At 47.4% G+C, this 20,130-nt stretch overlaps 1 protein-coding gene across 1 annotated transcript; it reads left to right on the top strand.

Annotated features, from left to right (window-relative positions):
* The first annotated feature begins 15,536 nt into the window (after positions 1–15,536).
* LOC123174675 (myb-related protein Hv33) lies at positions 15,537–17,501 on the top strand. The gene is made up of 2 exons (XM_044590073.1): positions 15,537–16,065; positions 16,238–17,501. The coding sequence occupies exons 1-2, from the start codon at positions 15,797–15,799 to the stop codon at positions 16,812–16,814; spliced, it is 846 nt and encodes a 281-aa protein (XP_044446008.1). The 5' UTR covers positions 15,537–15,796; the 3' UTR covers positions 16,815–17,501.
* The last annotated feature ends 2,629 nt before the right edge of the window (positions 17,502–20,130 follow it).

Genomic DNA, 20,130 nt, shown 5'->3' with positions numbered 1-20,130 from the left:
GGGGGGCAGTCTAGCTCGGTCGGTTTCACGAGAGGCGAGGGCCTTTGTGATTTGACGGCTCATTACTGCTGTTAAATCGAATAGTACTGCGCCGCCCGCTGCACGCACGGCGCCTCCATTAACCTCCTCCGTTAAACCCGCATGCAAACCGAGAATCCTACTCCTGCCACACGTCCGTTCATGAGCGGGCCGGAATTAAACGCAACACCGGCCAAGCTCCTCCCGTCCGCCCTCAGTTTAGATGAGGCCAGACGCCGGCCAAGCTCCTACCGTCCGCCCTCTATTTACACAAGGCCAGACAGACAGCGGGCAAGAATCGCACCCCTCCGCCGCTCCCCCATCTCCTCCTTCACCATTTTCTCCACTCTTCCGATGGCTTCCAATGAGCCGTTCTCCGGCATATTACCCGGCTGGGTGGCCCGCCGAGCCCTCCGGATACGGGCGAGGCCGCTCGGTGCTTCACCAACCTCGCTTGGCCCGACGGAGCCAGTTGCCGCCCCAAGCAGGCACGTGGTTCAGCAACTCGCCGCTCCAGTTCAGCTCGATGAGGAGTGGCGAGTTGCTCCGCGCCGGCACGGCAGCAAGCACACCGGTACGGGCGCCGTCGGTGCCACGTCGTACCGCGCCACCAGTGTCTGCGGTGGCCGCGCCTCCCGTGTCTGTGGGCGCGCCTCCCGTGCCTGCGGCAGCGCCATGCAGGCAGAGACAGAAGCCGGGTGCGTGGAGAGCGACGAGTCGGTGGCCAGCTTCTCCGTGTCCGCCGCCATCATCGAGGAGAAGTAGAACACGGGAGGCCGCCGCCACTTGGGACCCATGAAGGCCACCGCCGAGGCGACGACCGCGGATTCAGGTGGTTTCTTTGCTGCTTCGTCTCTTCCGAGGACCTTCGTCGACCCCGCAAGTGTCTGACGGACATGAGGAAGACAAAGGGATCCGCGGGCGGCCATTTAGAACTAAAATAAGTCTAGATACATCCATTTCTAGGACAAGTATTTCCGGACGGAGGGAGTATTAATTATAGAAGAGAGCCGGATTGGCACCTCTTAGTTCATGTAAATGTAATGAAATCCATCATGTTTATATGAAGATCCGGCTTTTTTATACGAAATCCTTCGTGCTTATATGAAATCAGTCCGTATTTGCACAAATTTCATCTGGTTGGTTAGAGTTGTAAAAATGTATGCCGCTGGCGTTTGATGTCGTCCTCCGCTTAAGGAAGCGGGAGGAAATTTGCCGGCTACCGTTGGAGATGCTCTTTATGCTGGAAATAATAGAGTGACATCCAATCCCTTTGAGTTAATTGCCTGTATGATTGTCCCTCTATAAAAAGTTAATTGCATGTACAGTGTACACGTGACTTGCAGGGTGGCTACAGCTTCGTACAGAAAGTAAAAAAAACAAGTCCATCCTTAATCTTGTATTCTAAGTACTCTGTGGGTTCCACTGTCAGTACAGTAGCGAAAGAAGTATATATTAAATAAGTAGAGTAATATATAATATAAAAATATAAAGTTAAAAGACAGAATTCGAACTCATGTCATCGCGTTGCGAGCATCCGGCGCTAACCAGCCCAGCACATTTTTGTTGTAGACCATGCCGGAGATATATCTCCATGTCTACTCTTATATATACTCCATTCGTTCCTAAATATTTGTCTTTTTCAGATTTCAAATGGACTACCACATACGGATGTGTATGTAGACATATTTTAGAGTGTAGATTCACTCATTTTGCTCCGTATGTCTTTTCAGGAAGGGGTCAGAATTGTCCTTAATTTATTTATGAGGTATCCAGATGGCACTGCACCGCCAAGAAAAGAGGGTAACATCAAAATTATGGACTACTTTTTTGAGTATGTTGGTAAGGTCCGGTCATAGTCACTTGTTGAAATCTCTAAAAAGACAAATACTCCCTCCGTCCGGAAATACTTGTCATCAAAATGGATAAAAGGAAATGTATCTAGACGTATTTTAGTTTTAGATACATCTCTTTTTATCTATTTTGATGACAAGTATTTTCGGACGGAGGGAGTAGAAAACAGAGTTGATGATGATGGTGTGCGTGCCATCCTGCAATATAGGCCGTCGGATTTATATCTAACGGATAGGAAAGAAACTATGGCAATTTTGCAAAAATGTACCCACACGTCTCTCCACGTTCGCAAATAAGGCCTTCCCTCGTTCAACCTTTTCTCTCACAAGATAAACTACTCATACAAATGCATCTTGATGTTCAGTGCAACGCACGGGCAGCTAGCTAATTTCTTTTAAAATAGTTGCTGCGATAATTGGGTTGAAGTGATATATTTTATGTCTGCCCCGAATGATTTCAGATTCACTAGTAGTAACAAAGAAAAGGTTGCCTTGTTAATTAACAGAAAACAGGGTGAAAACTATCACATGAGGCCGGTAAAAACAAGGCACACTGGGTTCAGCGTCATCGTCACTATAGCTGTGCGCGCGCAAGAAGTCTACATATCGAGGGGGCTACCGAGCGAGGCACCGAGACACAATGTTTGAGAGAGAAACCAATTGACAAATTATGATCAGATCGAGTTGTCACCCTTCTGCTGTCATTGTTGGGGGGGGGGAGGGAGAGAAAGACGTATCGAGAGTGTGCGCGGTAGGCACAGAGGCACAACTAGGGAGTGTGTGTGTGTGTGTGTGTTTGAAAGAGGAGTAGATAGATTATTATCAAGATCGATGTGCCACCCTACTCCTTCGGTGCCGGGTAGTGTGTGTGTGTGTGTGTATGTTTGAGAGAGAAGCCAGTCGATAGATTAGTATCAAGATCGAGGTGTCACCCTACTCCTTCGGTGTTGGGAATTGTGGGTGTGTGTGGGGGGGGGCAGTGACACTCACATATCTCTACTCTTATAAAAAAAACAGAGTTGGTGATGATGGTGTTCCCGCCATCCTGCAATGTAGGCCATCCGATTTATATCCGTCGGACAGGAAGGAAACTATGGCAATTTTGCAAAAAGATACCCACACCCCTCTCCGCATTTGCAAATAAGGCATTCCCTCGTTCATCCTTTTCTCCCACAAGATAAACTTCTCATACAAATGCGTCTTGATGTTCCGTGCAACGCATGGGTATCTTGCTAGTAGGGAGAAGGAGTTTGTGTGACACATATCTAGCTATATTAAGGGATAGGTAGATAGCATATGTGTGAGAGACATTATTATACTTTGAGACATTAGTGGCTGTGGGTGGGCGGAATTAAAGGGGTGGGCGTGTTAGACATAGAGAGCGTGTGTGTTTCTGTGTGAGAGACTTGTAGGACGGGGTAGAAAGACGAATTTAACCCTGACGGAGGGAGAGAAATACACGAAGTGCGCGTGTGTGATTCCGATGCCCACAGGGAAATGAGATATGTATGCGTGTGAGAGAGATTGCACAATTCATTCACGTATCACTATCTAGCGATCGTGGACGTGCATCGCTTGAACATAAGTCAATATCTACTTCATATCGTGGCCAAAGGTACAATATCGATTCAACGCTATAAAGATTGGACACTCACATATCACATTTTTTTCTATTTAAATAAACCTTTTCAGTTGTGCATGCCAAAGTTACAGTGATGTTTCTTCAAACAACCAATGTAGCTATCATGTATATGCACCATTGTTACTCTTGCATTCAAATTCATTAGTCTTGGATGATTTAAGTTTCTATTTTGAAGTAATATATGTAATATTCATATATGAATTCAACAGGTACGCAATTTATGAAATGGAGGCTATGTAATCATATGAGGTAACACTTTTAAGTAGCTGGCTACAATATCCATTTCTTTTTGTGCGCCTCTACACTAACACGTCAATGCATTATGTTTAAAGTAAATAACCAATGGCACTAAATTATCTATTTACACGAGAAATACATAGACTGAGCGTTTGATCCCTTTTTTTGTGAACGCGCCACTACACCCGTACGATTGGCCGCGCCCGTGTGAACGTCCAAGTTATCAGCGCATCATCCCGAGTTATTGTCTTTTTTTCTGGGGTGGACTTCACACCAGTTATTAACTGCTGACGCGTGCCCCGTGTACACAGTCTAGCATGACCTTCCCGCTAGCACGGTCCAAAATTAGTTGAAACTGGATACGAATGATCCCGCGGGCGGCAAAATCTCCCGCCTCCTTCTAAAATTTCCGCCACCTTAGTCTTTAGCATGCGAAATCCCCCTTTTGTCCTTGGTGCACGGAGACCAACAGTTACAATACCGCCCTCATCTACATGATAGGTCGGGGCTGCTTTGGTAACTTCCGGTTCCCCCACTACTTCATCGCCAGAGCATCTTACATCACGCCGTCCGTATTTCATCGCCCTTTCTTCCCTCCCCTCTCGACACCCTAGACTGCTCATCCACCGGCGTACCATAGCCCATTCACTGCCAGCGGCGTCCACCTCGCCGGATCTGCTTCTGCGGCCGCATCTACCCCTCCCACCTCCCCTAGAAACAAGTAGACTTCTCATCCACCACTGTACCATAGCCCATTCAGTGCCGGCCTTGTCCACGGCGCCGGATCTGCTTCGTCGGTACTCTCGTCAACCGCCGCGCATCTGCGGCGGCTCATTCGTACTCCCCAGCGGAGACGCTTCGTCCACACCCCCCGGAGCCGCCCCACCGATGCCCCCGTCGACGGCCTCTGATCCTCTTCGCCGACACCTTCCTCAACCCTACCGGAGCCGCTTCGCCGACACCTTCCTCAACCCTACCGGAGCCGCTTCGCCGACACCATCGTCAACCCTACCGGAGTAGCTTCGCCTATACCATTCTCAACCCTACCTGGGCCGCTTTGCCAACTCACAAGTCCACGGCCTCAGATCCGCTTCCTCGCACCCTCATCCAACCTACCGGAGCAGCTTCTGACGCCCCGTCCACGGCCGCAGATCCGCATCATCGACACCACCCTTAACCCAACCACCGGAGCAGCTTCTGACGCCCTGTCCACGGCCGCAGATCCGCATCGTCGACACCATCCTTAACCCAACCACCGGAGCAGCTTCTGACGCCCCGTCCACGGAAACAGATCCGCATCGTCGACACCATCCTTAACCCAACCACCGGAGCAGCTTCTGACGCCCCGTCCACGGCCGCAGATCCGCGTCGTCGACACCATCCTTAACCCAACCACCGGAGCAGCTTCACCTACGCCCTCGTCCACGGCCACAGATCCGCTTCGCCCACACCGTAGTCCACCCTACCGGAGCCGCTCCACAAACACCCTACTCGACGGTTCTAGATCTCCTTACCGGACCCCGACAGCTAGCGCAGCATCATCACCCTCGACGTTTCTAACCTGATTCCCATCGTCTGGAGAGATGCCAAGCACCCCCCACGGCCTAGGTACTTTTCACCTTTAAACCCGTCCAGCATCGCCTGCCCAATGTACTTCAAATATACTAACCGGTCGCTGTTACCTGTTATGCAGCTGGCAAAAACTACAAGGACGATGTTTCTTCTGGATCGAACAGCTTGGCCAACCAAGATCCTGGACTGAGGCATTGCTATGATCTTGTAAGCGCGTCTCTCTCTCTTGTATTGTTCTGTGCCTGCCAGCGTGCTCTGCTAGGATTTTTGACCAGTAATCCCTTTGTGCAGACAATGATTTCTACTACTGGCTGCTAAATTAGATATGTAGATGTCATACATGATACTACCTCGTACCTCCTTTCCTAAATATAAGTCTTTCTAGAGATTCCACTATAGGCTACATACGGAGCAAAATGAGTGAATCTACACTCGAAAATGCATCTATATACATCTGTATGTGGTCCATACTGGAATCTCTACAAAGACATATATTTAGGAACAGGGGCAGTACATTACACAAAATCGTAGGTGGCATGTAGGAATTCCAATGCACTACATTAGGCTCCCTTAGAGTGCCTGCTAGTCCAGCATACAGAGTCATGGCTAGTTTATGGTACGCACACAATCGTTAATTGGTGGTTTAAATATGCGCAAGGGATATGCAATGTAGTATCATGTAGAGATGTCTGAAATTAGCCGTGTCAACTTGCAGATACGGTTACACAATGAAAAAGTACAAGATGTATGTGGCAATTTCATGGAACATCGCAAAAAAAGGAGAGGCAACGGTGAGCCTATACAGTGTGCTATGGTACGTCACTCCTCCATTGCAATCATCGTGACATGTTATTTGTATGCCAGTTCTATTAGCCAAGTTTCTTAGGGATAGTTATTACGAGTTATCCTAAGAAAATAAGCACCTGTGAATATAAGCTCCATGTAATAAGCCAACCAGTTCTTTTCATTGTGTTTTCAGCTTATCTTTGGTATGATCAGTGGAAAGTCTAGATTGCATTATATTTTTTTCATTTTGCTGCCATATGGAAATTAATTTGACTTGCAAACATCACAAATTGAACCCAGTGTAGTAATTAATATGATAGAAAAACATACCATCACTATTTGCTCAAAATGCAAATACAAAGATACCATCTACTTGGCACAATCTACTTTGGTCAATGTTTTCCATAGAGATCCCATTGCCTAATTTAAACGAAGAATGCATGACCCACATTTAAATGAAGAACAATTATTTATTGAAATTCGATGGTCCAAGTGGCTGGTTATTATCGTATAGCAGCACCACCTGAAAGCATCATATAGCAGCAGCAGCAGCAGCTCATAGCAACTCATCATACAGCAGCAGCAGTCTGCAATTCATCATATACCAGCAGCAGCTCATAGCAATTCATCATATAGCAGCAGCAGGAGCAACTCATTGTAATTCATCATATAGCATCAGCAGGAGCAGCTCATAGCAATTCATCATATAGCAGCAGCAGGAGCAGCTTGTAGCAACTCATCATATAGCAGCAGCAGCTCATAGCAATTCATCTTATAGCAGCAGCAGCTCATAACAACTCATCATACAGCAGCAGCATCTCATAGCAATTCATCATATAGCAGCAGCAGGAGAAGCTCATAGCAATGCATCATATAGCAGCAGCAGAAGCAGCTCATAGCAATTCAACGTATAGTGGATCAGAATGAAAATTTGGCAAAAAATCAGAGGAGATCCTCACCTTGTTGGATGAGCTCATCCTTCAACAGCACCTCAAGGCCATGGCCTGGGAGGAGGGGAGGGGGAATAAGGTGCCTTCTGCCGCAGTGTGGCATCAGCCATAGTTGTGCAGCGCCCGCCGGAGTAGTGCGTTGGACGAACCACAGTGGAGCAGCTGCTGGAGACCATGAGATGAGGGGCGGCGCCAGAGGGGGGAGCAGCCAAGGAGATTTGCCCCTACCCGCCAGCCATGTAGCCTAGCTGGACATAGCATCGTCGAGGACCAGGCCAGATGGGACCAGTGGCGACGGCTTGCTGGAGGAACCCTAGTGCTGCGGGCAGGGGATCGAGGTAGAGGGAAAGGGGAGAGGAGGTGCAAGCGGGCAGGGCAATGAATGCTTGCGTGTTTGTTTTTACTTGAGGGTCAGGTGTGACACGGGCGTCAGCAGTTGCATTTTGAGTGTAATATAGGCAGACAACAGAGTCATTTCACTATTCCCCTTCCCTTCAATTTTTAGTGAGGTTCTAGCCGAAACACCCCCCTCCAAAGCGAAATTAGTTAAGCCCAAGCCCATAACTCAAAAATGACTTCTTTACATCTTTTATGGCTTATTTTGACAATATGCCCTAAAAAGGCGGAATCAAACTGGCCCTTAACCTGCAATTCAATTGTGCGTGCAATGATGACTCACTCCTGCCTGCTATATGTACATTTAGGCATCATCATACATGGCATAACCTAATACATGTGCATTCCATTGTAGAATCTGGAATATGCAATGTTTATATTAGTTCATACGTTGCACATGATGTTTAAATGCCCCTTAAATCTGGTCAGTCAAGTGATGGTCTTTAAGCCTCCTTCTTTGCTTCTTTTCTTGATATGTAAGATTTGCTCACACCTCCGTTCAATTGCTTGTTTGCATCAGCCAGCCATACTAGGACTGTTTGCTTTGATTACTTGTTGTTCTTGACCTAACACTCTAACAGAGCTTGACAACGATTTAAACACTAAGGGCTGCTATAGTGGGGCCTTGTCTAACTCATAGGTGACATAAAGGTTTGGCTGTAGACTACAGTAGGCTCTCCAAGAGTACCTGGAGATCCAGTTCGAAGGTATGCCTAGTTTTTACATAGTGCAGACATAGTAAATGCTCATTTCATTGTGTGCAAGTGCAAGAGATGCGGCATGTTTCATTATGTGGTGTTGTTTTGTTATAATCTCATCCTTTTGTGTTCACAGACAGGAAAGTATGCATATTTATCTTCCAAGTAGACGAGTAACTAGTTTGTGTCACCTTGCATAGGGGGTGCAATGAAGATACGATTGAGGATTTCCAAGTACAAGATGTTAGGAAGGAGCCTTGCAAGAGAAGTACGAGTTGCGCTGAGCCTCTTCAACCTGCTAAGGTAAGTCACTGTATGCAACTCAACAGTTCAATTCCTTGTTTGTTTCAGGCATAGTTAATTTTCTCTTTTCAATTGCTTTATTTGTCCTCAGTTAATGAGATGCCCAAATAATCATGCCTGATGTTCGGTACTTGTATCACTATTAGTTGACATAATTAAAGGCCTTACCATTTAATTACTCTGCCGAAGTGTGCCTGAAGCTTTGAAGTCTATTAACCAACTATTATTGCATGAGGCTCACAATCTAGTTTATACTACGCTAATGATTGCATAGTTTTGCCTGCTGTAGTATGTTTGTATGAAACCCTCTGCTGTTCATTATGCTCCCTAAGACTTTAATTGAGGCACAGAATGGCCAACTGTTTGCTTACTTATACACAACGTGCTGTCTAGATTTGTAACTTGTTTGTGTTTTCGATTGGGCCCCAACATCATGCTCCTCTGGTGAGCTAAGAGGGATTTCTGTATGCAGGCTGCACAGACTATCTTTTTTATAATTTTTAAAATATCACCTGCTTATGCTTCATGACGTGTAACATTTTTTTTAAAGTGACGTGTAACATTATTGTTAGTCCTGTTTTGCCATGTAGTACAAAATAGTGTCTTGTTCGCTTCAGTGTTGTAACTATATTTTTGCCCTAGTCATGTGTACTTACAGAAACATTTCAGGATGAAGTGACATCAACACAAAGATTTGCGAGCAGTGCGGCATGGCCGTTACCGAATGATTATGGATTGGAATTGGAATGTGCTGATGTTCTCGAGCATCAACTAGAGGTGGCAAGACAACGTGTACATGATTGTCAATGTATAATCAACAAGTTGAGACTGGACATGTAGGTATTGGATGCAGGAGTCAAAAAAATGAAACAAGACACTGAGGTAACCATGAAGGAATTGGAGATTTTGCAGACTGAAATTTGTGCTATCTGAATCCGGCCAATCCTATTTTCTGAAGAGATTATAGTTCAAATGGAGTTAAGTTGATGCGCGTCCATGATGTATGAGCTGTATTTGCCCAGTGTATGTAATTTGCTCTTTGTGTATGCTTTATTATCACCTGTGTCGAACCATAATGTCCAGTGGGTATAATCGGCTGTAATTTCTTTATTGTATAGTGTAGGATTATTCTACCTTTCTATGCCTTGATCTCTTTGTTGTATAGTATTGAGTAGGATAATTCTTTGAATATGCTATATCGTTCAAACGGGGGCCAACTCGCCCGACCATGGCCCTTCACGGGTCGTCGGATCCATGGGCCTTCTACGTCTCGTAGGATCCATGGGCCTTCTACGTCTCGTAGGATCCATGGGCCTTGTACATCTCGTAGGATCCATGGGCCGCCGACTCATTTATGGGTCTTGTACGGGCCTTTAATGGGCCGTAGACGGGCCTTTAATGGAAATCGTACGTTTTATGGGCTGACCATAACGGGCCGTTAATAGGCGGTATTTGGTGATGCTATGAAAATGGCCCAACAGACTAACGGTCCACAAACGGGCCGACTGTAACGACGGGCTGAATTTGGCCCACAAGCAGAAAATGACAGTAACGGGCCGTAAGTAACCGAATGCTGCAAATGAGCCCAAGAATAAATGGGCCCTCAGAAGGCCGAAAGTTAACTTGGGCTGGAAACGGCCCAACGGAATAACGGGCCGTTAATGGGTATAAAGTGATACACTGTTCATTACGGGCCAGTTTCACCACGGGCCGTTAGGTGTAAAGTAATACACTGTTCATTACGGGCCAGTTTCAGCACGGGCCACTAATGGGCCAAGAGTTACAAAAGGCCTCATATGGGCCGAAAGACGTCATGGGCTATACATCGGCCAGAAGTGAAAACGGGCTGGAATCATATTGGATGGCCCAGATGACGCTACTGGGCCTAATTCGGATAGGGCGTAACGGGCCTTGGGTTAGCGGGCTGTAAATGGGCTATATGCGAACAGGCCGTTAACAGGCTTTCCATGGGCCGACCCGCCAGCTTTTGACCAAGTCAAATGGGCCGGCCTTTTCACAGGAATGGGCCACTGTTGGGCCGTGCCACGTGTCGACGTATCATAGGCGCCTTCTGTCCACTGAGTGGATGACATCTGTCCCAACGATGAGCCGACACGTGTTTCCTCTAGCCAATGATGATTTTACACGTGGAAAATCCCCATTGGTCGGGGCTGTTAACGGGTTATCGGATCCAAAACCCGACCCGATAGCTTAACGGTGTTCCGTTACGGTGGATGCCACGTGTCGGTCACCCTTGACGAAAGCACTTCTGTGAATCGCGATTTATCGTCATGGAAGTGGACACTTCCGTGATGATAATTTTGGTAATGTCATGGAACACTTCTACGACATCACAGGTATGACTATCTTGATTCTGTCATAAATTTGTCATGGATGTACATGCATGACAAAAAACGCGACCTACTGTGACGAACACGTATCATCACGGAAGTGTATTTTTTTGTAGTGAACTCTAGATCCAGCTGAGTGTCGAGGGAGAGCTTCGTCAGCACGACGGCGTGATGACAGTGATGATGAAGTTACCGACGCAGGGCTTCGCCTAAGCACTGCAACGATATGACCGAGGTGGAAATCTATGGAGGGGGCACCGCACCCGGCTAAGAGATCAACTTGTGTGTCTATGGGGTGCCCCCCTCCCCCGTATATAAAGGACTGGAGGATGGGGAGGGCCGGTCCTCTCATGGCGCACCCCAAGGGGAGTCCTACTGCCACCGGGAGTAGGATTCCCCCCTTTCCCTAGTTGGAGTAGGAGAGGAAGGAAGGCGGAGAGAGGGAGAAGGAAAGGGGGGCGCCACCCCCCTTCCCTAGTCCAATTCGGACCCAAGGGGGAGGGGGCGTGCGGCCTGCCCTGTCCGCCCCTCTCTCTCCACTAAGGCCCATATGGCCCATTAAACTCCCCGGGGGTTCCGATAACCCCCCGGTATTCCGGTAATTGCCCGAACTCACCCGGAACCATTCCGAAGTCCAAACATAGTCGTCCAATATATCAATCTTTATGTCTCGACCATTTCGAGACTCCTCGTCATGTCCATGATCACATCCGGGACTCCGAACAACCTTCGGTTCATCAAAACACATAAACTCATAATACCGATCGTCACCGAACGTTAAGCGTGCGGACCCTATGGGTTCGAGAACTATGTAGACATGACCGAGACTCGTCTATGGTCAATAACCAATAGCAGAACCTGGATGCTCATATTGGTTCCTACATATTTTACGAAGATCTTTATCGGTCAAACCGCATAACAATATACGTTGTTCCCTTTGTCATCGGTATGTTACTTGCCCGAGATTCGATCGTCGGTATCATCATACCTAGTTCAATCTCGTTACCGGCAAGTCTCTTTACTCGTTCCGTAATGCAACATCCCGTAACTAACTCATTAGTTACATTGCTTGCAAGGCTTATAGTGATGTGCATTACCGAGAGGGCCCAGAGATACCTCTCCGATACTCGGAGTGACAAATCCTAATCTCGATCTATGCCAACTCAACAAACACCATCGGAGACACCTGTATAGCATCTTTATAGTCACCCAGTTACGTTGGGACGTTTGATAGCACACTAAGTGTTCCTCCGGTATTCGGGAGTTGCATAATCTCATAGTCATAGGAACATGTATAAGTTATGAAGAAAGCAATAGCAATAAACTAAACGATCATAGTGCTAAGCTAATGGATGGGTCAAGTCAATCACATCATTTTCTAATGATGTGATCCCGTTCATCAAATGACAACTCTTTGTCCATGGCTAGGAAACTTAACCATCTTTGATTAACGAGCTAGTCAGGTAGAGGCATACTAGTGACACTCTGTTTGTCTATATATTCACGCATGTACTAAGTTTCTGGTTAATACAATTCTAGCATGAATAATAAACATTTATCATGATATAAGGAAATATAAATAACAACCTTATTATTGCCTCTAGGGCATATTTCCTTCACCATCATGGATGACGAGCATGGTGACCGTGGGCTATGGGTATTGCGGTGTTGCTTCGAGAAACACCCTGGCTGTTGTGGTTTTTGTTACATGATACAACCTACGTCCTACCTAACTACACTCAGAGTTGTGTTTTGCTACATCGCATGGCCACCATGTTCTTGCTACATGCTACAACCGGCGTCCCATCAGGCTACAACCGGTGTCGTGTTTTGCTATATCGCACGACCGTACTATTTTTGGTACAATCGGCGTCATGCGCTCTGCTACAACCAGCATCAAAAAATGCTACAACCGGCAGCATGGAAAACTGCAACCGGCAACCTGGGAGCTGTGATGGCTGAACGACGGGAAGATTTGTGTTGGCACCGACGCTCGAATTTGTTAAATAGGGGCGAGTGAGATGTTGCAACAGTGAGGTGCGACCGACGGGCTACGTCATCGGGCATGGGTGGCGGCGAGAACGTCGTTGAGCGGCGATCGTCGCCATCGGAGCTGCAACCACACAGTGCAACTGTTGCATGGGTGGAGCCGACGACAAGTTCAACGGGCGAGGGCGGTGACCAGAGAGCGTGTGTGACCGGCAAGACGAAAGGAAGTGACAAGATGCATCACATCCTTCATATGAGTATGTCGACAAAGTGCATGCGCGATTACACTAGACCAAATCAGATGGCTATGGGTCGACTGGCCCAAATTTGGTCTGGTTGACCGTCGACTATCACCCGACGTGTTGGAATCCATGTCTCCAACTAACACTATCCCTATTCTTTAAAAAAAGGACACCAATAATGCCCACACGTGTGGCATACTAGACATCCGTCCATACACCGTGTGTGGCATGAGCAGGAGGCAGCCCACACGGGTTGTGTGTGGGCGACCGTTAGAATTGCCCACACGTGTGGGCGCAGTTACTTCGTGCCACACGCCCAACAAGTACTACTCGTCTTCACCCCGCGCATGTGGCATGAAGCAAAAATGCCCACACGTCCTGCCGCAACTACGTTAGGAACCCCACGGGATGACGATTTAGTTGCCATCCGGGATGGCGGATGTAGTTATCCGGGAAGGCAAATGTAGTTGTAAAAGCATGACAACTCTATCTATTTTGGTTAACTACAATTGCCATGTGTAATCAAACCATAGTTGCTGTGTGTGATTAACTACTTGCCACATATGGTCAAACAGTGAGAACTGACCCCCGCGTCGCTCTCCCAGGAGCGGCACGGGCGGCACCCAGGTCTTCTCCTCCGGGCGTCCTTCTCCTGCTACCCTCCCCTTGCCGCCGTCGGACAGCGCCGCCGGGCAAAGCGCGGACGGCATCGGCGGCGGTGGGGCCTTTCTCTGGCGCGCCTCCAGCGGATCTGGTGGGAGGTGGCTTCTCCCACGCCCTCATAGATCTGGAGCGGCGGTGACTGACGAGCCCGCTCATCCACGGGGTTGGGCTCACGTGCGGCGGCTCAATCGGTGCCACCGGAGGCCGGTAGGCGCTGCTGCGGGCGGCTGTCGGTGCTCGCGACGAGCAGCTGCCGGGGTGGCAGCCTCGGGGCTTTGGATGCGTGGTGGTGCAGGGACGGTCGGTTGCGGGACACGGCGGTACTCAGTCTTCGATCTGCTCGGTGGCCGTCCTGGCGTACCTCTGCGACGGTGACGTGTGGAACAGTCGGTGTTCCCTTCAGATCTAATGTCAGGCGACTGCTGCTTCGGCGGCCAAACCCGGAGTGGTTGCCTTAATTCAGATCCGGTGGCATTTCAGATCCGATTGGTCATGGTTGGTGGCTGCAGATTGTGCTACAGCAAACTCCAGCGGCTCCACGACGACGGTGGTCACCGAAAGTTCTCTGGAGAGGGTTTATCCCTTCAGATCTGGGGTTGACTACGGCGGTGAGATGCAAACTATGAATAAAGTCTTGACGCAAAGGGATGGTTGTGCGGCGGCGGTCACATCGCATGTAGCTGCTGGGATCGTGGAAAAGTGGTGGCGACAACACATGAGTGACTTCGATGTTGGTGCTACTTGCACCTGGTCTTGAGCTCAGGGGTCAAGCCTAGGTTTGGCCAGTTGGTGATACCTGGCAGTGTCACCGTCTTTTTGCGTTGTTACCTTATTGAAGGCATTGCTCGGATGCACCTGAACCGATTTTTCAGGGTGAAAATCTAGATTCTAGCCATGATGGTTGGATCCGGCGACGGCGGCTCATGAGCGTCGCTCCCTTCTTGAAGGCGTTGCTGTTGAAGAACGTCGTCGTCCATGCGGTGTCATGAGATGTTTGGTGCGGATATGGTCATTGCTATAGTTTGTCGATCGAATCTGAATGCTTTGGGTTTTTTTCCTCGCCCACAGATAGCTTTGGTCTTGTATGACTTTGCTACTTGTCGGCGTGTTTTTGTATGTGTCGGTGTTGGCTGTGTGCATCCTAACTATGCAGAGGCCGGGTGTGTACTCATAGTGTTTGTATCCTCTTGATGCTCCATTTTAAGCTAATAAAATCCATCCTTTGTCGAAAAATATGGTCAAACAGTAGTTGCCATGTGTGTTTACCTAGTTACCACGTGTAGTCCAACCATAGTTGCCATGTATGGTTAATCACAGTTGCCATGTGTGTTTATCTGGTTGCCACGTACGCGCAACTGTAGTTGCTGTCTAGCAACGAATCATAGTTACATGTGTATTTACCTAGTTGCCACGTACGCGTAACTGCAGTTGCCATCCAACAACATACGAGTGTCGTTTGGGCGAAAAGCAGTTCGCCCACACGCGCGTGGACTAGGTGGTAGCTGTGTGGGCAGAAACTAGTTTGCCCACACAACGCAGCTGGCAAAACGCGTGCTGCGGGGCGTGTGGGCGAACTCTCCAACGCCCACACACTAGCCCTGTCCTACGTGGCACGCAAAATCCGCGTCAATGTGTCAAGATTCGTGCAAACTCGGCAGTGATCCACGCGAATGGACAGGTTGCAAAATGCCACACGTGTGGGCGTTAGTATTTAAAAAAAAAAAACAACTGACACCGGCCCTGACACGGTCCGTTTGCCGAGAGCGCGCACACGCCCGGCGCACTATTTTATCCCGCCGTGTGCGATAGACCGCTGGTGTCTTCTGCTCCAATCCATTGTCTTTGCCTGTGCGAGCCTCGCTTCTAAACCACTTGATCGCGGCCTCACCTCACTTGCAGAGCTCAGTTAGCTTGCGGTTCTTGTCACTCACACTTCCCCCATATATACCCGACCATATATACCCACCAGGCGACCATTGATCGGGAGGAAGCAACCGTCGATCGATCGACCATATATACAACCATCGATGTTCCCTAGCTTAGCTCGATCGTTGAAGTAGCTACAAGGCCGGCCAGCTGCTGCCGCAGACGAATCAATGGAACGTCCGTCGTCCGGCGGCGTGGGGCAGCCCAAGCTCCGCAAGGGGCTGTGGTCACCCGAGGAAGACGAGAAGCTCTACAACCACATCATCCGGCACGGCGTAGGCTGCTGGAGCTCCGTCCCCAGGCTGGCCGGGCTGCACCGCTGCGGCAAGAGCTGCCGCCTCCGGTGGCTCAACTACCTCCGCCCCAACCTCAGGCGCGGCAGCTTCTCGCAGCAGGAGGAGGACCACATCATCGCGCTGCACCAGATCCTCGGCAACAGGTTCGTCCAATTACGCAATTTACCGTGCAATGCTTTCAGATTAGTTTTGCAATGTGCACGGGAGTGATTGGGGCTAAAAGATTTGGGACGGCATACACTCATTGTGTTTGTATTCAGTTGATGCCTTATTTTGAGTTAATAAAATCCATCCTTTGTCGACATGTGCGTGCAGGTGGTCTCAGATCGCGTCGCACCTGCCGGGCCGGACGGACAACGAGATCAAGAACTTCTGGAACAGCTGCATCAAGAAGAAGCTCCGCCAGCAGAGCATCGACCCGGCCACGCACAAGCCCATGGGTGCCACGGCCACCGCGGCATTGCCGGACGCCGAAGAGGAAGACCGTAAGACCCTTTCCGCGGCGGTCGACGGCAGCCTCGCTCCGAAGCAGCAGGCGGTGTTTGATCCGTTCCCGGTGTGCGCCGATTACAGCGGCTTTGCAGAGGACCTCAGCGCGGCGAGCGCTGCGGCATTGTATGGCCAGTTCGGCGGCGGCAAGGAGGGCGCGGACAACGACGCCGGGTTCGGCGCGGGCGACTACAGCTGTGTGCTGAACGTGTCGGAGAACCTGGGCTACGGGGAGAGCTCGAGCAACAGCAGCAACTGGAACTACGGCGGCGAGGTTGGAAGCGCGCTCGACGGCGAGGTACTGCACTGGGCAAAGGCGGAGATGGAGCACAAGTTTTCGCTGCCCTGCCCAGAACAGAGCCTGCTCGCAAATTTCGAATTCAATTTGGAACAATACTTCTGATCTTTTGTTTCTTTCTCCCTCCATTTTTTAAGAGATAAGTGTCACATCATAAATTCGGAAGTTAGTAGGCAAATTACTTTGCTTCATCTAGCACGCTGAAAAGTTTACAAGAACGGACACAACGTACAAACTTTCACGTGATTGTATTTTTAGGGCAGTTGGGCGGCGCGGTGGATCCTGGCAAGGGCCGGTGAGAGGGTTCCGTTTTTAGTCGTTTTTTTTAATTTTATTAAGGTTTGTGTCCTGCTTAGAAAGGCAAGACGGCGGCGGCTCTCTGGAGATGACACAAAGGTCTCCCCGTCTAGCCCCCGTAACGGCGATGCGTCTAGCATCGTTGGTGGGCGTATGGAGGTGTATCTTCGGTGAATTTATCTTTGCTGGATTTGCTCGGATCTCGTCGTTGTTTGTCTATATTAGTGTGTCTTCGGAATGGATCCTTCCTATCTACGTTATTTTTTATCGGCGGCGGTTGCTGTTCTGGTGCGCTGGTCCTATGCGGCCTTAGCACGACGACTTCCCGACTGTCCACTACAACAAATTGTGCCCGACTCCGGTGATGGAGCGGCGATAAAGAAGGCTTGCCTTCGGCTCGCTTCAGTGCTTGTAGTCGTCGCTAGTTGATCTACGGATCTGGATGTAATTTTTATTATTTATATTGTTCGTTGTACTACCATGATTGAAAATGAATAGGCAGGAAGTTTTCCAAGTAAAAAGTTGCGCATCAAATTAAACAACCGGGGTGAATTAGTTTAGTTCAACATGTTGACCCTTGTTTACTTTCCAGCATGTGCCTGGGTTCTGTCAAGATTTACATTTCCCCCGCAAAAGAAAGTGATTTACATTTGATTCATGACACTTGATGTTTATAAAATACAAACAAAACATTGTATGCTACTCCTTCTGTTCTATAATATAATGCATATAATATTTTCAAAAATCAAACAATGCAAAAGTTTGATCAAGTTTAATAAGAAAAAATGAATAACAATAACAGTAAATAGATATAGTATAAAAGTATATCTCAAGATGTAATGATATTAATTTGATATTATATGTGTAAATATTTTTCTACAACTTGGTCAGAAATGATAAAGTTTGACTTTCCCTAAAAATATGCAGACTATATTGTGGAACAAAGGGAGTACATAAATCTTGTGGAAATGTTTTTCGTTATTTTGTGTTATGTACGCTCTCAAATCCAAGTAATTATTTAAGGTATACTTTGCGGGTAGGCATGATTTGCATTAGTTATTATTGATGTGTTTTTATTAGGTTTCGGGAATCAAGTCCAATCGTCATCCTTTTGCTTAGGCGTGATCTTGGCAGTGTTCTATATCCAAGTCAAAACATAAAGTATATGATAAACCAACTTTTTTTCCTTCCTTCGTAACCACACAACAACATTACAATAAAAACATTTTTTGAGGAAAAACCGCAACAAAACTTTAGAGCATAGTTCCACAATATAGTCCATCCCACAAGTTGGTAACAAAGTTTATAGAAGTATGGTCTTCTGACTTTACTTTTCCTCCTATGTGCCCATTTGTATTCTTTTTCTACGCATGATAGTTTGTCTCCCATGAATTATGCACTTCATTAACATATAACCTAATGAGTTACTTTTTCGTAATAACACGTTCTTGTAAAACTAGTGTGCAAAATCTCTCTACCATCGCGAGAACAACCTATGTGTCAAAATTCCAACAAAACAGGAGTGACCAAAACGGTTGCACAGGAGACAGAAAATACCTTTAACCATTAGTGAATTTCCTGGATCTTTGTGCGTTACTAGATCTTGATACCACATGTTTATTTACCTTTCCCGCACAAGGGGTGATTGCTGGACACGAAGCATTTTCGTATTTGTTATTGTTCCAACATACACTCTTTGTTTTTATTTATACGCATATTAGCTTTGACTGAAGTCAAACTTTATAAAGTTTGATCAAGTTTATAGAAAATAATTAAATATTTTTAAATATTTACAGTTTCAAATATATATGATGTGAAAATATACTCAATGATGAATCTAATGGTATTAATTTTTTGGTGCACATGTTACTATCTCTGATCCAAAAGAAGTGTTGTGATTTTAGTTCAAATTTGAACTAAAACTACGTCACTTACTTTGGACCGGAGGGGATAATAATTTTTCTATAAGTCTGGTCAAAATTTATAAAGTTTCCCTTAGGCAAAGCTAATATGTAGAGTAAATAAAAATCGAGAGAGCACTTTATTATTGGTTGTTGCTTGGTCTCTGTGCCATGGTACCACTGTATCTCTCGTCTTAGCTAACCTCATCAGAATTTCGCCCCCTCGGCATATGGGCCACAAGCCCACAATAACGTCCTTGAATAAAAACATCAGAGAGCAAAATCGCTCTATCCTGGTGGAAACAATCTAGGTTGTGGAACTCTGATGAAACCGAGGGCAAAATCAACGGTCGCAATACAGTGTGAAAACACTTTTAACAGTTAGTGAATTGTCTTAATCTTTGTGAGTTATCTGTTTATCAGATCTTTAGATATGATGTTTTTTTTTTCATGTCAAAAAGAGTGAATGATGAGAACATCTCACACCAGCGACATCCGGCGGCCTCGTTTTGAGGTACCGTAGTACAACTGCAAAACCAACAGCTACATGTCACTCACAAAAGTTGGTGTATGCTCGTGGACAAAAACTGAAAAGGAGGTGACATGTCCCGTTGTTTTCAGATACGGCACGGTGCATGCTACTATGCTGGTGACGTCGAGGGGAATGGAAAAGATGAGAAGATGACAGCGATATCCTGTTTGACAAATTCTACCGTGGCCAGCCGTGTTGCGACAACGCCTGCCTGCCCGCGCCGACACTGCTCCCGTGGACCCGCCAAATGATGTCAAGTGTCGACTCCTCGGCCGATTGATCGATGCCACGGCACATGTTTTTAGTGCACCAATGACCCATCTCGTAGTACCTACTACCTGTCGTGACACTAGAATCTATAGGGGGCTAATTAGGCTGGCGGCCGAATCACTGAGGTTCCCATGGAGAAACTCAAACCTTCAAGCTGCTAGGTCAGCATCAGAGAAGAAGGATTCCATGGGATGCATCCGGCATGCATGATGCACCTTCTTGCTGCAATGTACGCCAGATTTAATATTGCAGGTTTTGTCGTCTTGTGCTGCTGGTAAATCATACTCCCTCCGCTTCTGAATTAGTGGATGTATCTAGACAAATTTAAGATAACTAATTTGAAACAGAGGTAATACTACATTACAGTTTGACAAGATTTTTGAAGCTACCCCGCAAAAAAAAAGACAAGATTTTTGAAGCT

Source organism: Triticum aestivum, chromosome 1D (genome assembly GCF_018294505.1).
Source record: "Triticum aestivum cultivar Chinese Spring chromosome 1D, IWGSC CS RefSeq v2.1, whole genome shotgun sequence".
NCBI classification, from domain to species: Eukaryota; Viridiplantae; Streptophyta; class Magnoliopsida; order Poales; family Poaceae; genus Triticum; species Triticum aestivum.
This window is presented reverse-complemented; position numbering and strand designations above follow the sequence as displayed.